This window comes from Marmota marmota, unplaced genomic scaffold (assembly GCF_001458135.2).
Source record: "Marmota marmota marmota unplaced genomic scaffold, marMar, whole genome shotgun sequence".
Taxonomy (NCBI): domain Eukaryota; kingdom Metazoa; phylum Chordata; class Mammalia; order Rodentia; family Sciuridae; genus Marmota; species Marmota marmota.
In genome coordinates this window covers 6,658,904-6,674,783 of record NW_026000241.1, presented here as the reverse complement: position 1 = coordinate 6,674,783, position 15,880 = coordinate 6,658,904, and the positions used below count along the sequence as shown (strand labels likewise).

The following is a 15,880-nucleotide window of genomic DNA, read 5'->3' as shown; positions in this document are numbered from 1 at the left end:
TTCCTCTCCATAGGAGGAGGCAGCGGCCTCCCACATCCTTGCCATTCAAGCGGGGTCTTGTGGGGGGCCGGGAGCTGCGCCTGGGGCCCCTGCAGCCCCTCCCCAGCTGTGCGTGGGCGGCGGGCCACAGCTGGGGAGCCGGGGCTGCGCTCCGAGGCCGTTTCCTCTCCGAAGCTGTAATTACGGGTAATTTTCTAAATGCAACACAAAAATTAAAACCCAAACAACACCGGGAAGAGAGCAGCCGCAGCAGCTGGTGGAAACCGGTGGGTTGGGGCTGGGGGGGGCGGGGCCGACAGGGGCGACGCTGGGGCCGTCCCTCAACTCGCGCAGTCCCGGGTTCTGAAGTGGGGATTGCACCCGTGTTTGAGTCCTGGCTGTGGCCGGCCCCACTGTGTGGCGGTGCTCAGGTGCCAGGTGAACCCCAGTGACCTCTCTGAGCCATCGGATGTGCCCCAACCCATAGGGCTTCAAGGGAGTCCAGGCAAGAGAAAGAACACAGCAGGATTCGGCCGGGACCTGTGGCCGCCCTCCCCCAGGAAGGCCAGCCCGGCGGGTGCTGCTCCCCCCACAGCACCTTCTGTGGCTCCTGCTGCCCACAAGGCAAACCCCCAACCCGGCCCTGCTTGAGTTCCGCCCTGGAGAGCTTGGGAGTCAACCAGGCCCTGGGCGGGGCGGCTCTCAGAATCCTGTAACCCCTCCAGCCGCCCGGGAGGGAGGCCGCAGTTCTTCTCCCGTGTTAACATGGGGTAACTGAGGCTCAGAAGGGCACCAAGGAGTCTCAAAGTCACCTTTGCTGGGGTCACCCAGAGGGTACCTCCAGCGTTCTGTCTGGGTCCCTGGAGGCATCCTGTGGAACACCAGGCGACCTCATGACAGGGAATGGGGCAGGGCCACACTGCCACCGGCGACCTCACGGAGCGCCTGGACCCCGACTTCCGGTGCTCTCCTCCTCACCTGGAGATCTCCCTGGGGGAAGGAATGCCCTTCCCAGGTGTCTCTGGTCTCCCTAAAGCGGCAGGGCCAAGCCACCCTCACCCATCACCTCCTGCTCCTTGTCCCCTGCAAGTTTCTTCACCAACTCCCACGAGGGCCTTCTGGGACAACCTCCCAGACACCCGGGGCCCTGTCTGCTTTCTGGGAAGCCAGAATGACGCCGGGTGGATAAACAGCCCAGCCCCACCGTCACTAAGCAGGATCACTCTGACACGAGTGTCCACACCATCCCCCAGTGGTACCAGGGAGGCTCAGTACACAGCACGGCCTGCCAGTTAGTGGGTGAATCTCCAACAGGGCTCTCTCCCTCCCTGTCTCTCCCCGTGGCCCGTCCTGGGTCACCTCCCCTGTAGCCCTTGATTCCTCAACTAGGAGCAGGCTCCCAAGGGCTTCAGTACCTTCCCTGAATCTTCCCAGCAGGCACCAAGGTATCCCTGTTCTGCAAAGGAGAAAGTGGACTCCAAGTAGCAGAGCAACTGGTCTGAGGACACACAGCAGGGAGCAGATACACAGTCCCAAACGTGGGGTGAACTGGCAACGCCCCTCCTTCACCTATTTTTTCCAGAACTTCAGCCCCTCTTCCTACTGATGAAGGAAGGAGCTTCCAAAGCTCCCTAAGTTCCTGTTCCCAGTGGTATAGGGAGAAGTCTTTTTTCTTCTTTCCCTTTGAGGGTCTTCTGGGTAGTAATAACACTGGGGAGTAGCTGCCTGCTGTGCACTGAACACTTTCCCACCATCATGTTGAATATACTCATTCACACCCCAGGGCCTTTGCACTGGCTGCCTTTCCTGCTCAGGATACCCTTCCCCCCATGCGGACCTTTTGTCCTTCAGGCCTCTGCTCCAATGACACATCTTCAGAAAGGCCCTCCAGCCTCCCTCTGGATTACATCACCCTGATGAATCATCCTTGAAAGCTTATTTGTTAATTTTTGCACGTCTATTTCCTCTGTCCCCAGTGACCTGTTATTTCATGAAGGTGGGGAATTTGCTTTGTTCCATGCTGTGTCCTCATGCCTAGGACACGTCATGGCATACAGTAGGCACTCAGTAAATATTTAATATGGAAAGATTAATGAAACACCACCGATGTCCCCTCTGCTCAATTCCTGTGTGGCCTGATAGGACGCAGGGAACCAGGAGACGGTTTTTTCCCCCTGCCGATGTCAGGGACTGCAGTTCCAAATATGACCACACGATGGCAGCAAAAACTCAAAACCTGAACTTAGTTGGAACACCCCATGCCCCTGGGAACCACCCGGAACCCCCACGTTCTGGTGGGGAATCTAGTCGGCTTCGCCTGATCTTGCCCATGTTCCCAGGTTGGCTTCCAAATACGTGTTTACACATTTATGTGCTGAATTGTTTCATGACACAGGAGAAAAATTCAGAAAAAGATCTCCAGTTATGGAATCACCTAAAAACATCTATTCTTTTTCCTTTTTGTTCTGTTTGGTCGTTGTCATTTTAAATCTGGAGAGGGCTTCCTTGACTAACTTCAAAACTTCAAACCCCCCCCCCGTTCTTTCCCCAGCACCCCCCACACTCATGTACCCCCAAAATCTACCAAAAAATAAAAACCTGCAAAACATCCCACCCTACTCACAGATTCCCCCTGATGCTTAACTTTTTATCCATCACACAATTATTTCCTAACTTCTTTTATGATTTGTTACTTTACGATTTATAGTATCTCTCCTACTAGAATGTCAGCTCCCCAAGGGTAGGAGTTTGGCCAGAAGGTACTCAGTAAATATACGTGGAATGAACAAATTCTGACCAAAGTTTTGAAAATCGGCCTGACACAGTGGCGCACGCCTGTCATCCCAGCAGCTCAGGAGGCTGAGGCAGGAGGATCCCAAGTTCAAAGCCAGCCTCAGCAAAAGCGAGACGCTAAGCAACTCAGTGAGACCCTGTCTCTAAATAAAATACAAAATAGGGCTGGGGATGTGGCTCAGGGGTCGAGTGCCCCTGAGTGCCCCTGAGTTCAATTCCCATGTACACCCCACCCTTTTTGTTTTAAATCAAACCTAGCAAATGAAGGTGCACTCAGACACCCCTCCATATTCGGACATTCCATGGATTAGCCCACTGTAGATTGAAAGTATCCCTGGGGTGGTACCCCACAGAACCCCACGTGATGGCGGACACCTGTAATCCCAGCAACTCAGGAAGATGAGGTGGGAGGATCACAAGTTTGAGGCCAGCCTCAGCAACCTCGACCCTAAGCAACTTAGTGAGACCCTGTCTCAAAAAAAAAAAAAAATAATAATAATAATTAAAGGACTGTGGATGTGGCTCAGCGGTAAAGTGAACAAAAAAACTACCCAACATATACAGAGACCGTTCTTGTCATCATTTCCTAAACAATATACTATAACAAGTATTTGAATAGCATTTTGGTTGTATCAAAAATGGACACAGTGTATTTTCATCACATCATTGTAAGCCAGCTAGAGACCCTGGGATTGAACCCAGGGTTGCTTTACCACTGAGCTCCATCCCCAGCCTTTTTAATTTTTTACCTGGACACGGGGCCTCATGAATTTGCTGAGGCTGGCCTCAATTTTGGGATCCTCCTGCCTCAACCTCCCAAGTTGCTGGGATTTTAGTCTGGAGATGATTGAAGGTCTGTGGGAGGATTGTGTAGGTTCTATGCAAATACTACTCCACTTTACACAGGGACTTGAGCATCTAAGGAGTTTGGTGTCCTGGAAGGGTCCTGGAACTGTCGTCCTTGGATGCCAAGCCCTAACCCAAGTCCCATCTCTCTTTTTACTACCAGGCAATCACCACTGTGAAATCAAGGCCAATACACGTGTCCAGAGCAACATGAAGCTTCCCTGGGGCCAGTGGCATTGCTCTGGAACCTTCCCAAGTGCCTGAGGACAGATCACTCTTGTCTCTGCGTGCTGTGTGGCCTAGGGGTCAACCGTGCAGATCTGGGCAGATCTTCAGTTGCTGTGGACTCTTGACTTGAAGATGCTGTGCCTGAGTTTCCTCATATGTACAAAGGAGCTAAGGTCACCACCTAGTTTGAGAGGCCACTGTGAGGATTACATGGCTTAATACTAATTAAGACACCAACACCTGGCTGCTTCTACTAGTTATTTAAAATGTCAACTCTGTAGAGGGCTTTTTTCTTTTTTCTTTTGGTACCGGGGATTGAACCCAGGGCACCTAACCACAGAGCCACATTCCCAGCCCTGTTTTGCATTGCAGAGACAGGGTCTCCCTGAGGTGCTTAGTGCCTCCCTAAATTGCTGGGGCTGGCTTTGAACTCTCCATCCTCCTGCCTCAGCCTCCCTAGCCGCTGGGGTTACAGGTGTGCCCCACGGGGCCAGTTTAAATAGTACCTTTGAGAATGTCATTTAAAGACATGTGGGTCAAGGACAGACCCGTATATGATGTTGGTCCCCTAAGATTATATCACCAAGTGACCATTGAGTTTGTGAGACCCATGGCCTAATGACGCATTTCTTAGAACATGTCCGAGTCATTAAGCGACCGTGACTGTTTTCCTTCATATCGCTCCATCTGTTGGAGGGGGGGAGGACCCCGGGGCCTCAGTCATGCTAGGCAAGCGCTCTGCCACCGAGCGCCACCCCCAGCCCCGAGGTACAGCGTCTTAATTTAGTGTCCCTGAGAAGCAGACCCTAAGGCTGGAATCCAAGGGCCTGATGTTTTGGAAGGGGACTCAGGATGCTCTTTGAGGCAGGTAAAGAGACAGGAAGGAAGGGGCTGGGGTTGTGGCGCCGCCTAGCACGAGTGAGGCCACGGGCTCGACCCTCAGCACATAAAAATAAATAAAGTTACTGTGTGTTCATCTACAGGTAAAAAATAAAAATGAAAAATGAGGGCTGGGGACATAGCTCAGCTGGTAAAGTGCTTGCCTCGCATGCACAAGGCCCTGGGTTCCATCCCCAGCACGACCAAAAAATAAAAAATAAATAAAAAATAAAACCCCACCAACAACCGAAAAGAATATTAAAAGAGGGAGGGAGGGAGGGAAGGAGGAGGGAGGGAAGGAGCCCCCAGGGGGCGCCAACCAGCAGGCTCCGGGGCCGCGCGGCGCATGCGCACCTTAGGGCGCTCGGGCTCCGGGCGCGTGTGACCGACTCTCCTTCCGGCTGAGGTTGACGACTGCTCCCCCGAGAGCCCTGTGGCCACCTGCGACCAGATCAGCCCTCAGCCAAGAATTGCAACTTAGCATGTGCGACGCGCTTGCTTGGCCAACCAGTTCGCCCATTGCCCTCCCCAAGGCACTTAGTGGCTTCTAAAGCCTCACGTCCCCGCCGGCCGAGCGCCTGCCTCCCTCCCAGCAGACAGAGGGAACCGGTGCCCCGGCCACCCCAGCCTTGCCCCCAAAGGCAATTTCCGTGGAAGGTTGGGCCACCGTTTACCCACCCCTTCCCCCACTGGACACTCCGTGTGTCAATCACTCGGTGTTTCCAGGGCCAAGTGCTAGTTCATGCTCACAAAGGTGACTGTGGTTGCAGCCCCATTGCTGTCCCCACAGCCTCCCTACACTGCGGCGCTATTATTGTCTTCGATTTATTTATTTATTTGGGGGACTGGGGACTGAATTCAGGGGCACTCGACCACTGAGCCACCTCCCCAGCTCTATTTTGTGTTTAGAGACAGGGCCTCTAAATAATAAATAATAAGTTGCTGAACTTGTGATCCTCCTGCCTCAGCCTCCCAAGCTGTTGGGGTTATTGGCATGTGCCACCGCGCTGGCTATTGTCATTTTACAGAAGGGGATGTCAAGGCACAGAGACCTTCAGGCCCTGGTCTTGGGTCCCATCACTGGGAATGAGCTGAAGGGGCCTCAGCCATCCTTGGCTAAGTTCCAGCCCTGGTCTGGCCTCTGATGGTCACCCCTGCCTCCGATTCCGACCTCCAGCTCCTCAAGCACCTGGGGACCTCTGCTGCCTGCCTGGCCCCTGCCCTCCACCCTCTCTGGGTGAGTGAATTCCCAGAGCAGCTGGACCTGGGGGAGGGTGTTCCAAGTCCCCAGCCCTGAGGATGTCCCAGGGAGGATGGGACAAGGCAGGAAGCCAGGAAGGGGGACCTGACTGAGAGGTCTCAGGGTGGGAGGAGGGGCTGATCCAGGTGAGTGAGAGAGGCCAGGGGCGGGAGGAGGGGGAGGGCAGACCTGATCAGGACTGGGGTCCCTGGGGGCAGAGCCCTGGCCAAGACCTTGGTGTGTGGGGGGGTCCTAGCAGCACCTGCACAGGGTGGGTAGGGAGCCCAGGTGTTGAATGACGCTGAACTGAGGGGATCACAAACTGATGGCCCTGGAGCTGGGAGGCCCCAGGAAAGTCTCTCCCTTGGTCTCTCTGGGCTGCTGGGGTTGTCTGGGAAGAGAACCCCCTAGGTTCTCTGGGGGGCTCTGGGATCTTGAAGATTTTCTGGGTGTCCCTGGAGGTGTCTGGGAAGATCCTGGTGTCTCTATCTAGAGCCATTTCTGGGAGTCTTGGAGGTCTCTGTGCTGACAGGTGGCCCGGCCTGGGGCCCAGGTGTGGCAGGTGGGGAGGGGAGGGGACCCAGAGGTGCGCCCTTGGCCCCCTCCTAGCTCCCTCCTTCAGGGTGGGGCCTGGCAAAGCCCACAGCTGTGCCCTTCCCAGAGGCGGGGCTGGGGCTACCCCAAGAGGGCCCAGACCCCAAGTCTTCCAGACTCCAAGTCCTTCAGGCCTGAGACCCCAAGGCCCCCAGATTCCCAGACCCCGGAGGCCCCAGAACCCCCAGGCCCCCCCTGAAAACCTAGCGTCCCAGGCCCCAGCTGTCCATCCCCCACCCTCTGTGGCAGTGCATCTGATGTCCCCTCATTTCCGTATTTCCTCATTTCCTCCTTTTCTGAGAGGCCCTGAGCTAGAACCCCACCCCCCAAGGCTGCCCGAGGCATTCCCGGGCACCCGGCCCCCTCCCAGGGCTTCTGGCTTCCGGGTTGGCATCAAGGGCCTCCATGAGACACTGCGCTCACACGCTAGGGTGGAAACTGTAAAACGGTCCCCAGGGAGGGTCTCTGTCCCCTTGGCTGCCACTCAGAGGTGACCATGGGTGTCTGTTCCTTGTGTTCCTTGTTTCACCCAGTTTCTTTATTCAAATGAAATATAGAAATTTTTTTGATGGACTTTTTTTTTTTTCCATTTAGCATTTTTATCTTGGTTCTAGGGACCGAAATTTTGTGTCCCCTTCCAAGATTGATATGTTGACATCTAGTCCCCTTTGGGATGGTAACAGGAGGTGGGTGCAGTCCTTTTTATTTTTTATTTTGAGATGGAGCCTCACCAATTTGCTGAGGCCGGCCTTGAACTTTGGATCCTCCTACCTCAGCCTCATGAGTTGTTGGAAATTCCAGATGTGTGCCACTGCTCCTGGCAATATCTGTTCTTCATAAGCCACCCAGTTTATAGTATTTTTGTTACAGCAGCCTGAACTAAACCCCTGAAGACATCTGATGCCTACTCAGGTCTGTTCCCGTCACAGGACCTTTGCACAGGCTGACCTTTTTCATGGAAGTCCTCCCACTTTCACACCTCCTTACTCAGAAGCTGTTTTCTCCATAAGAGCTTCCTCGATCACACCATTAAAAAGTTGCTATTAGCAGTGTTATGTACCTGTCATCCCAGTTACTTGGGAGGCTGAGGCAGGAGGATCACTTGAGCCCAGAAGTTCAAAACCAGCCTGGCCAATATTGAGAGACGCCCATCTCTTTAAAAAAAAAAAAAAAAAAAAAAGTTGCTACCATCCTCTCTTCCTCCTGCGTCTATGTTTCTTTCCCACTGCTTGGCTTGCTCTACTTCCTGCTTCCTGATGGATTCTGGATCCCACAGCTTCCCTGTCCCCACCAGCTGTGACAAGAGCCCCCCCAGGGCAGAGGTATATCTGTGTTGTTCACACCTCTGTCCCCAGCTCTCAGACCCCATGCCCAGTACACAGTAGGAGCTTATTAAGGACTTGTGGAGGCTGGGCACGGTGGCGCACACCTGTAATCCCAGCGGCTTTAGAGGCTGAGACAGGAGAATCTCAAGTTCAAAGGTAGCCTCAGCAACTCAGCAAGGCCCTGTCTCTAAATACAGGGCCGGGGCTCAGCGGTGAGCAGTCGCCGGGCACATGGGAGGCCCTGGGTCCCATCCTCAGCACCACGTGGCTGCGGGTGTCCCAAGAAAAAAAGAATAGACTTGAAGAAAACTAGTGAGTCTTTCCTTAGGGCCCCCAGAGATCCGTTCTTCTCATCACCCCTGGGAGAGAGGAACTCTGAGTGATCGTTTCCATATAATAAACAAAGCTGGGATGAATGATCTCACGCCTCTCATCTTTTCTGCTTTCTATTTCATCTTTTTTTATATTTATTTTTTAGTTGTACACAGTGCATTTATTTTATTTTGTTCATTTATTTTTATGTGGTGCTGAGGATTGAACCCAGGGTCTCGCACATGCCAGGCGAGCGCTCACCACTGAGCCACAACCCCAACCCTTGTTCCTTTTTCTTTTTAAGTAGGGTGAATTTATTTATTTGTTTTTATTTTTTGATACCAGGGATTGAACCCAGGGGTGCCACATCCCCAGCCCTTTTTACATTTTATTTAGAGACAGTTGCTTAGTGCCTGGCTCTTGCTGAGGCTGGCTTTGAACTCGCGATCCTCCTGCCTCGGCCTCCTGAGCCACTGGGATGACGGGCTCACGGGCGCCCTCGCCTGGCCATTTTAAGTTACTTCAAAGTGAATCACTGGGGCTGGGGGCGGGGCGGGTGGTAAAGTGTACTTCGCGTGTGCAGGGAGGGCCCTGGGTTCCAACCTCGCGCCCAAACAAACCAACGCTTCAGGGCCATTTAGTCCATGTTCTGCTCCGCCACGATCCTGTCTCATTTTCAATCCAAGAGGAAACTGTCCCCACTAGTGGCCACTCCCGCTCTCCTCCCTGGCCCCTGGCATCCATGCATCTGCTTTGCAGACTGAGGACTGTGTGGCTTCTGTCACTCAGCACCCCCCACCCCCACTCCCACTGCCCCTTCCCCGGCTCAGCCAGGTTGGAGCCACGACCTCTCCGTGCCTCTTGGTGACCGTGGTGTCCCGCGGCGGGGATGCTGGCTGGGTTGATGTGCACAAACCTGCAAATACCAGAGAGAACCCCCAGGAATGGACTTATTTGATAAGAGGGGACAGTTCACAATGCCGAGGGGCCCAAGGGGACATTCCCCAGCACCGTTCTGGGTCGCCTGCGTCCCCACTGTCCAGCCAGCACAGACTGTCATCGTGCTTTTGGGTCTTTGCCCATCTGATAGGTAAACCATATCTCAGAGCTGGGATTTGTGATTTGCAATTTTCTTATGAAGAGCAAGCTCGTTTTCCCCCCCTAGGTCTGAACCCTGGGTGCTCTACCGTGGAGCCACATCCCCAGCCCTTTTGATTTTATTTTGAGCCATGGTCTTACTGGGTTACTGGGGATGGCCTCAAACTTGATATGCTCCTGCCTTAGCCTCCTGGTGTGGGAATACAGGGGTGCACCATTGCACCCAGCTAGAGCAAGCATATTTAGATGCATCGAGGAACAATTTCCAAGACTTCTGCAAGGTCTCGGCCCAAAATCTGTGACCATTCCTTTGAGATTGAAGTAGACTCTCATCCTCTCAAAGTCCAGGAGAAACCTATTAGCAATCACCCCATTTTACAGATGTGGAGGCTGAGGCTCAGAGTGGCTGGCGTCACTCAGTGAGTCGCAGCTGGAATGAATTTGAACCTGGCCTGTCTGACACCAGGGCCCCAGTGCAGCTGAGACCCTTTCCCAGGTCACCCCTGCCCACTCTATCTTCAATTGCAGTCTGGTCACTGTCCCTCGGATTGAACGCTGGCCCTGGGAATAAAGCCCCACCATTTAGCCTAAACTGCCTGCCCCTGCCCACACCACCAGCTCCTCCTGCCCAGGGGTCTTTGTGCCTCAAATCTGCAATGTGCTCCTTTCTGTTAGTCACTTTAAGTCATTGTCCAAGCCTCAGAACGATGTCCCCTCCCACAGGAGCCCTCCTCTCAGCCCCTCCCACCCAGAGGCACCCTTGAACATAAGCTGGAGCTTTGTGTCTACACCGGGGGTTTGGAGCTTGGAGAGCCAACTGGATTCTAGGAATCCTGGGCAAACTCCTACCCATGTGTTGAAGCCCCGATCCTGACCCCTCCTCCTCCAGGAAGCCTTCCAGGATCCTGTCCCTCCTTGTGGCCCTGCACTGACTCCACGGAGCAGGTGTGTGTGTCCAGCTCTGTTCTCTCCCAAGGCGGGTGCCCTGGAGGCCCGGGTCCTGGCTGAGGCCCCTGGCGCAGGCCGGCATGAGTCGTGTTTGTTGAGTGACTCGATGAAGCACGGGGGAGTCACCTGAACTGAGATCGGGGAGTCTGTTGGCGAGGTGGCAGGCAGTGGAGGTCCAGATGGGGGACGTGAGGTCACTGGGTTCCAGCAACAGGGAAGTGGGACTCTGGGCCTCCCCTCCTCCCCTCCTGAGAGCCCGCGGCCCTGCCGAGGGCGGGTCATACTGTCATCTTCGGTCTTCCCCTCTGCGCTCCACCCGGCCACCAGTTCCTCTTCCCCAGAGTCGCTGGTGCGAGGCCTGAGGAGCACCTGCCACCACCCCCTCCAGTCGCTCGGCGCTGGCGAGAGCCTCTCGCGGGCACCGGAGGCTTCCTGCACGGCCGAGGCAAAGGCGCGGGGACCCGACCCGAAAGGTCAGACCAAGGCGCTTGGCTTCGGACCTGGGCAAGGGCTGCGAGCCGAGCGGGGACCCTTTCCGCAGCCCCATCCCAGGATCCGAGTTCTGGGAGAGACCCTGAGCTGGGCCGGGGGAGGGGCTAGCCGTTCCCAGAGCAACCGCTCATTTGCATAGGGTCCCGTCTTGGCCAATGAGGGGGCCCAACGAGGAAACCCGGCTAGGGCCCGAAGGTCGGGGGTGGAGGGGCTGACAGGGCAGGGTCTCCTCTCTGCCTTCCCAGCCCGCGAGGGACTGCGGTCGCGTACCCATTCTGCAGAGGGGAAGACTGAGCCCTGGAGTCCCTAGCCAACCAAGAGGGCGACAGACCAGGGGCTGCATTCTACTATTTCAACAGAGGCCGCAGCTGGTTTGAGATAGCAACAGAGGAGGGAGGGTGAGGGCAACCACAGGCCTTTGAATCGGGCCATTCTCCACCCAGGTTGCCTGAATGGGGGGCGCCCTGGCGTGGGTGCTGCCGGTGCGGTCGCTGCTGCTGCTGCTGCTGCTGCTGCTGCTGCAGAACCCAGGAAATCAGGGATGGTCGTGCAGCCTGTTCTCAGGGCCAATGCCCGTGGACTGGACTAGGGAGTTTGAGGGCACCTGCCTGAATTTCAGTGGCCTGCTCCGGAGCGGGTCCTCGAACCAGTCTCTCCCGAGCCTGCCCTCGAACCAGTCTCTCCGCGCCAGCAGCCTGCAGATCCTGGACTTGTCCGCCAATGACCTGCGGGAGCTCCCGCCGCTCTTCTTTGCTCACCTTGACAAGCTGCAGCTCCTGGATGTGACAGGCAACCAGCTGAGCAGGGTGGACGGGGTGCTGGCCCTGCGCTGTGGCCTTGAGCTGAGGGCAGACTGCAGCTGTGCCATGCTGCCCTGGCACCAGGTCTGGCAGAGCAACTGCTCTGGACAGCAAGCTCCGCAGTGCCTGCTCAGGGCCACTGGGGCCTGGCAGAACCTCTCAGCCTTCCTGGAACCCAACTGTGCCCCTGGCCTGTCCCCAGTGACTATTGGGGCCATTGCGGCCGGTGGGGTCCTATTTCTTGGACTTGCTGTCGCTGGTCCACTGCTGGTCTGGAGACTCCGGGGGAGCCGAGGGGCCAAGAGCCTGGGCCCGGGCAAAGCCTGGGGTGCTCAGGATGGCTCCAGACCCAGCTCGGGCTCACAGCCACGGTACAGCAGCCGCAGCCTCGGCACCAAGCCCCCAGGGGCCACCCTGCACCGCATCTCTGTGCCTGACTATGAGAACATATTCCTGGACCAGCAAGGGGACAAGCACCAATGGGCTGGACATGGGTGAGTGACCCCCAGCCTCGCCTGCAGGGGCTCATGGTGACATTCCTGACCCACAGAGCCGGGATGCAAATCCCAGCTCTGCCAGATGGGCATGGGGACATGCACCTGTAGTCCCAGCTACTCTGGGGACTGAGGCCGGAGGATCCCTGTAGCCCAGGAGTTTGAGGCCAACCTGGGCAACATGGCAAGACCCTGTCCCAAAAAACAAAAACCAGCCAGGCATGGTGAACAAGTGCCTGTCATCCCAGAGGCTCAGGAGGCTGAGGCAGGAGGATCTCGAGTTCAAAGCCAGCCTCAGCAAAAGTGAGGCTCTAAGCCACTCAGTGAGACCCTGTCTCTAAATAAAATACAAAATAGGGCTGGGATGTGGCTCAGTGGTCACGTGCCCCTGAGTTCAATCCCTGGTACCAAAAAAAAATCCTAGATCTTCTGCAGCCTGGGTGACCTCAGGCAAGTAGCTTTCCTTCTCTGGGCCTCAGTCTTCTGAACTGTAAGATCAGAAGGAGTTAGGGTAAGAATTACATAAGTCTTGTGTGTGGGATCAGCGCCCTTTCTATGACCTGCAAACCCAGTTTCTGGCTTCAGAGGATGGGGAGAGGGGATGAGTCTGAGGGACAGTGGGGGCTCTGTGGTAGTGGTGAGCAGCTTGGATTCAGGTCCTGTGTGACACAGACTTTCTCTGAAATTCCATTTCCGTCCCCATAAAATGGGGACAGCCCTCCCATCTCCTTTGACACACATAAAATGCTAAACGGGTCATCTGGGTTCCTCTCCTCCACAAAGCCCCAGCCTCTAGAAGATTTTACTGGGCTTCAATAGATGAACTCAACTTTCCTGGATTGGAGAAGAGAGCGGTGGCGCACACCTATAATCCCAGGGGCTCAGGAGGCTGAGGCAGGAGGATCACAAGCTCAAGGCAACTTAGTAGACTCCGTCTCAAAATAAAAAATTTGAAAAGGACTGGGGATGTGTCTCAGTGGTTAAGCACCCCTGGGTTCAATCCCAAGTACAACAATAAGAAAAAGGGAGAGGGAAAGAGAGAGAGAGAAAAGAGAGAGAGAGAGACAGAGCCAGGAGGGAATTTCAAGGGTTGAGGCCCCGAGGTGGGAAAGAACAGAGGCTCCATGGTCAACAGTTCCTGAGAGGGCAAGACGTGAGACTCAGCTCAGCGTGGTGGTGCACGCCGGCCATCCCAGCTAGCCATTCACACTTTAGTAAGAGTTGCTTGGCCCACATAAGTGGCTGCAGAGGATGGACAGAGCTGGGAGTCACAGTTGATCTTGTGCCTCTTCCGACTCACTATGTGACCTGGGCCCGTCATTCCTGGGCCTCCCAGGACCTCCATTTCTGCAACCAGAAAACAGGGTGAAAGTGACCTTCGCCTCCACCCAGGGTGTTATTGGAGGCCAGGTTGGTCCTGAAAGGACATGAGGTCCAGGCGAGTGTCCCCCACAGGGTGCCGTGGGAAGTCCATGCCTTCGAGTCCCTTCCCAAGACCACTTCTGCTTTTGAACCATATTTGCAACTGCTTTGCATATTTTCTCCTTTCTCATCAACAGCCCTGAGTTCCCTTCCTGCTGGGCTGCCTGGAATCTCCCAGTTCCTCAAGCCATATGTGTGTGTGTGTATATATATATATATATATATATATATATATATATATGTATGTATGTATGTTTGGGGGGTTTTTGGCAGTGTTGGCAATGGAACCCGGGGCCTCACATATGCTAGGCAAATGCTCTGCCACTGAGCCACATCCCCAGTCTTCTTTATTTTATTTTGAGACAAGGTCTTGCTAAGTTGCCCAGGCTGGCCTCGAACTTATGATCCTCCTATCTCAGCCTCCCAAGTAGCTGGAACGAGAGGTGTGTGCTGCTGTCCCTGGCTCAAGGTAGCCTTTTTATCAAGAGGAGGTGTTAGGATCTTCTGGACAGAGTTCTCCCCGGGGTCTCACCATAACTGGACATTCTAGGCAGCTTATCCACTCCTTGACTCCTTCCATGGATGCCAAAACTCAGACTCAGAATTTTTGTTTTTTTTTTAATATGTACCGGGGATTGAACCCAGAGCCACTTAACCACTGAGCCACATCCCAAGCCACCCCCCCTCCTTTTTTTTTTTTTCCCTAATTTTGAGACAGGGTCTTGCTAAGTTGCTGAGGCCGGCCTTGAACTCACGATCCTCCTGCCTCAGCCTCCCAAGCCATTGGGATGACAGCCTGCGCCACTGTGCCTGGTCGGAAATTGATTTTTAGCTGGGAGCCTCAGTCCCCTGTTGCTTCAGGGGACCTCGGCAAGACAAACATCCCATTTATAGGAGCCGAGGCAGGCTCCAGCCGCCCTGCAGGGCTTCCGATTTTTTCAAGAGGAAACTGACATTTACAATTTTTATGTGAAAAAGGGGGGCTACCTCGACTTTAGGGAAGGAAGAAATAAAACAACCACCTCCCCCCAAAACCCCCACCGCGGGTGCAGGTCCGGGAGGCGAGGTTCGGAGGCTGAACCCGCGGGTCCCTGAGTCAGCGGCTCCTCCCTCCCAGAGGAAGACGCCCGCGCCCTCGGCCTGCGGTCCCCCTCTGCGCCCTTTAGTGCCACTCAGCCAACGCGACCTCAGTCGGGCAGATGTGCCTCCCCCCTCCTCCCCCAGCTCACCGCCGTGTGTCTGTCCCCAGGGCTCAGGCTGCAGAGGAAGGCGACTTCTATGTAAACTTCGAGGGCGGCCACGGCGACTCCCATCCCGTCTACTGCAACCTGCTGTCCCTGCGCCACGCCACGCAGGCCGGGGAGGAGCGCGCGACCCCAAGGCGCTGAGCCGGTGGCGGAGCCTTGGTCCTCCAGGCCCTGCTGGGGCCCTGGGCACCGCCAGCTCGTCCTCTGGCCTCAGTCTCCCCATGTGACCAATGGGGGCAGAGAAGGTCCATCCTGGAGAAGGGCCATCCTTTGACAACACCATGTCATCCCCCTCTCGATGTCGCGGAGGTGCTCAATAGATGCTTTGGGACACATACGCTGCTGGCTCAGGGCCCGGGGATTCCTCCTGGGGGCATTTCCCATGCTCCCCAGACCACGGCTCCATCTGAGATACCCAGGCTCCCCCACCCCCAGCCCTGCCCTGTGCCCTGCCCCCGCCCCCTTCCCAGGTGTCCAGGCTGGGCCCTGACCCTGAAGTGGCACCCCCCCCCCTTTCTCCCCAGAAAAGTCTTCACTGGGCTTCTCCAGAAATCTTCACCATGGCTGATTTTGGGACTGTCAGCAAAAAAGTCTCTGCAAAAGAGTTCAACGTAGAGAAACTTCCTGTTTTACTTGGCCACTGGCCGGGAAGATACCAGAACTCCAGGTGCTGGACACCCCCTTACTAGTTTTCACAAACTTGTATCCAGTATAGTACTTTGTAGAAACGTGCAAACAAGGCCTCTGGCCCTGAGCTGGGCTTCACAGAGAGGTCTACATAAGGTACCAACTGGGCTCCCTGGTAACAGCTGGCAGGGGGAGGAGAGAGAGGGGACAAGAAGCTCTCCCTTCTCAGGTGTTGTCCTTGAAGGATTAACTTGTCCAGAACAGCGACAGAAAAAGCTGCTGTTCTGTGAACTTCTGCAGACTGTGAACTTCTGAGCCCCTCCCCTTACATGCTGGGTATAAAACTCTGAAACTCCCTGAACTTGGGGTTCAGGGGATTGATTGATTACAGCAAAAGCTGTGCCCTCTGAGCCTGGCTGCAGCCAAATACAAATGTTTCCTGCTGTCCTCGGTGCCCTGCCTCATCTGTCCCTACAATAACCCCACAGGAGTGAACACTGGCTCCAGAAGCTTCCCTCCTTCCTTCCTTCCTTCCTTCCTTCCTTTCTTTCTTTCT

At 55.2% G+C, this 15,880-nt stretch overlaps 1 protein-coding gene across 1 annotated transcript; it reads left to right on the top strand.

The window, feature by feature from the left end:
• The first annotated feature begins 10,543 nt into the window (after positions 1-10,543).
• On the top strand, positions 10,544-15,034 carry Lrrc25 (leucine rich repeat containing 25). The gene is made up of 3 exons (XM_015489266.2): positions 10,544-10,715; positions 11,178-12,028; positions 14,700-15,034. The coding sequence occupies exons 2-3, from the start codon at positions 11,187-11,189 to the stop codon at positions 14,836-14,838; spliced, it is 981 nt and encodes a 326-aa protein (XP_015344752.1). The 5' UTR covers positions 10,544-10,715; positions 11,178-11,186; the 3' UTR covers positions 14,839-15,034.
• The last annotated feature ends 846 nt before the right edge of the window (positions 15,035-15,880 follow it).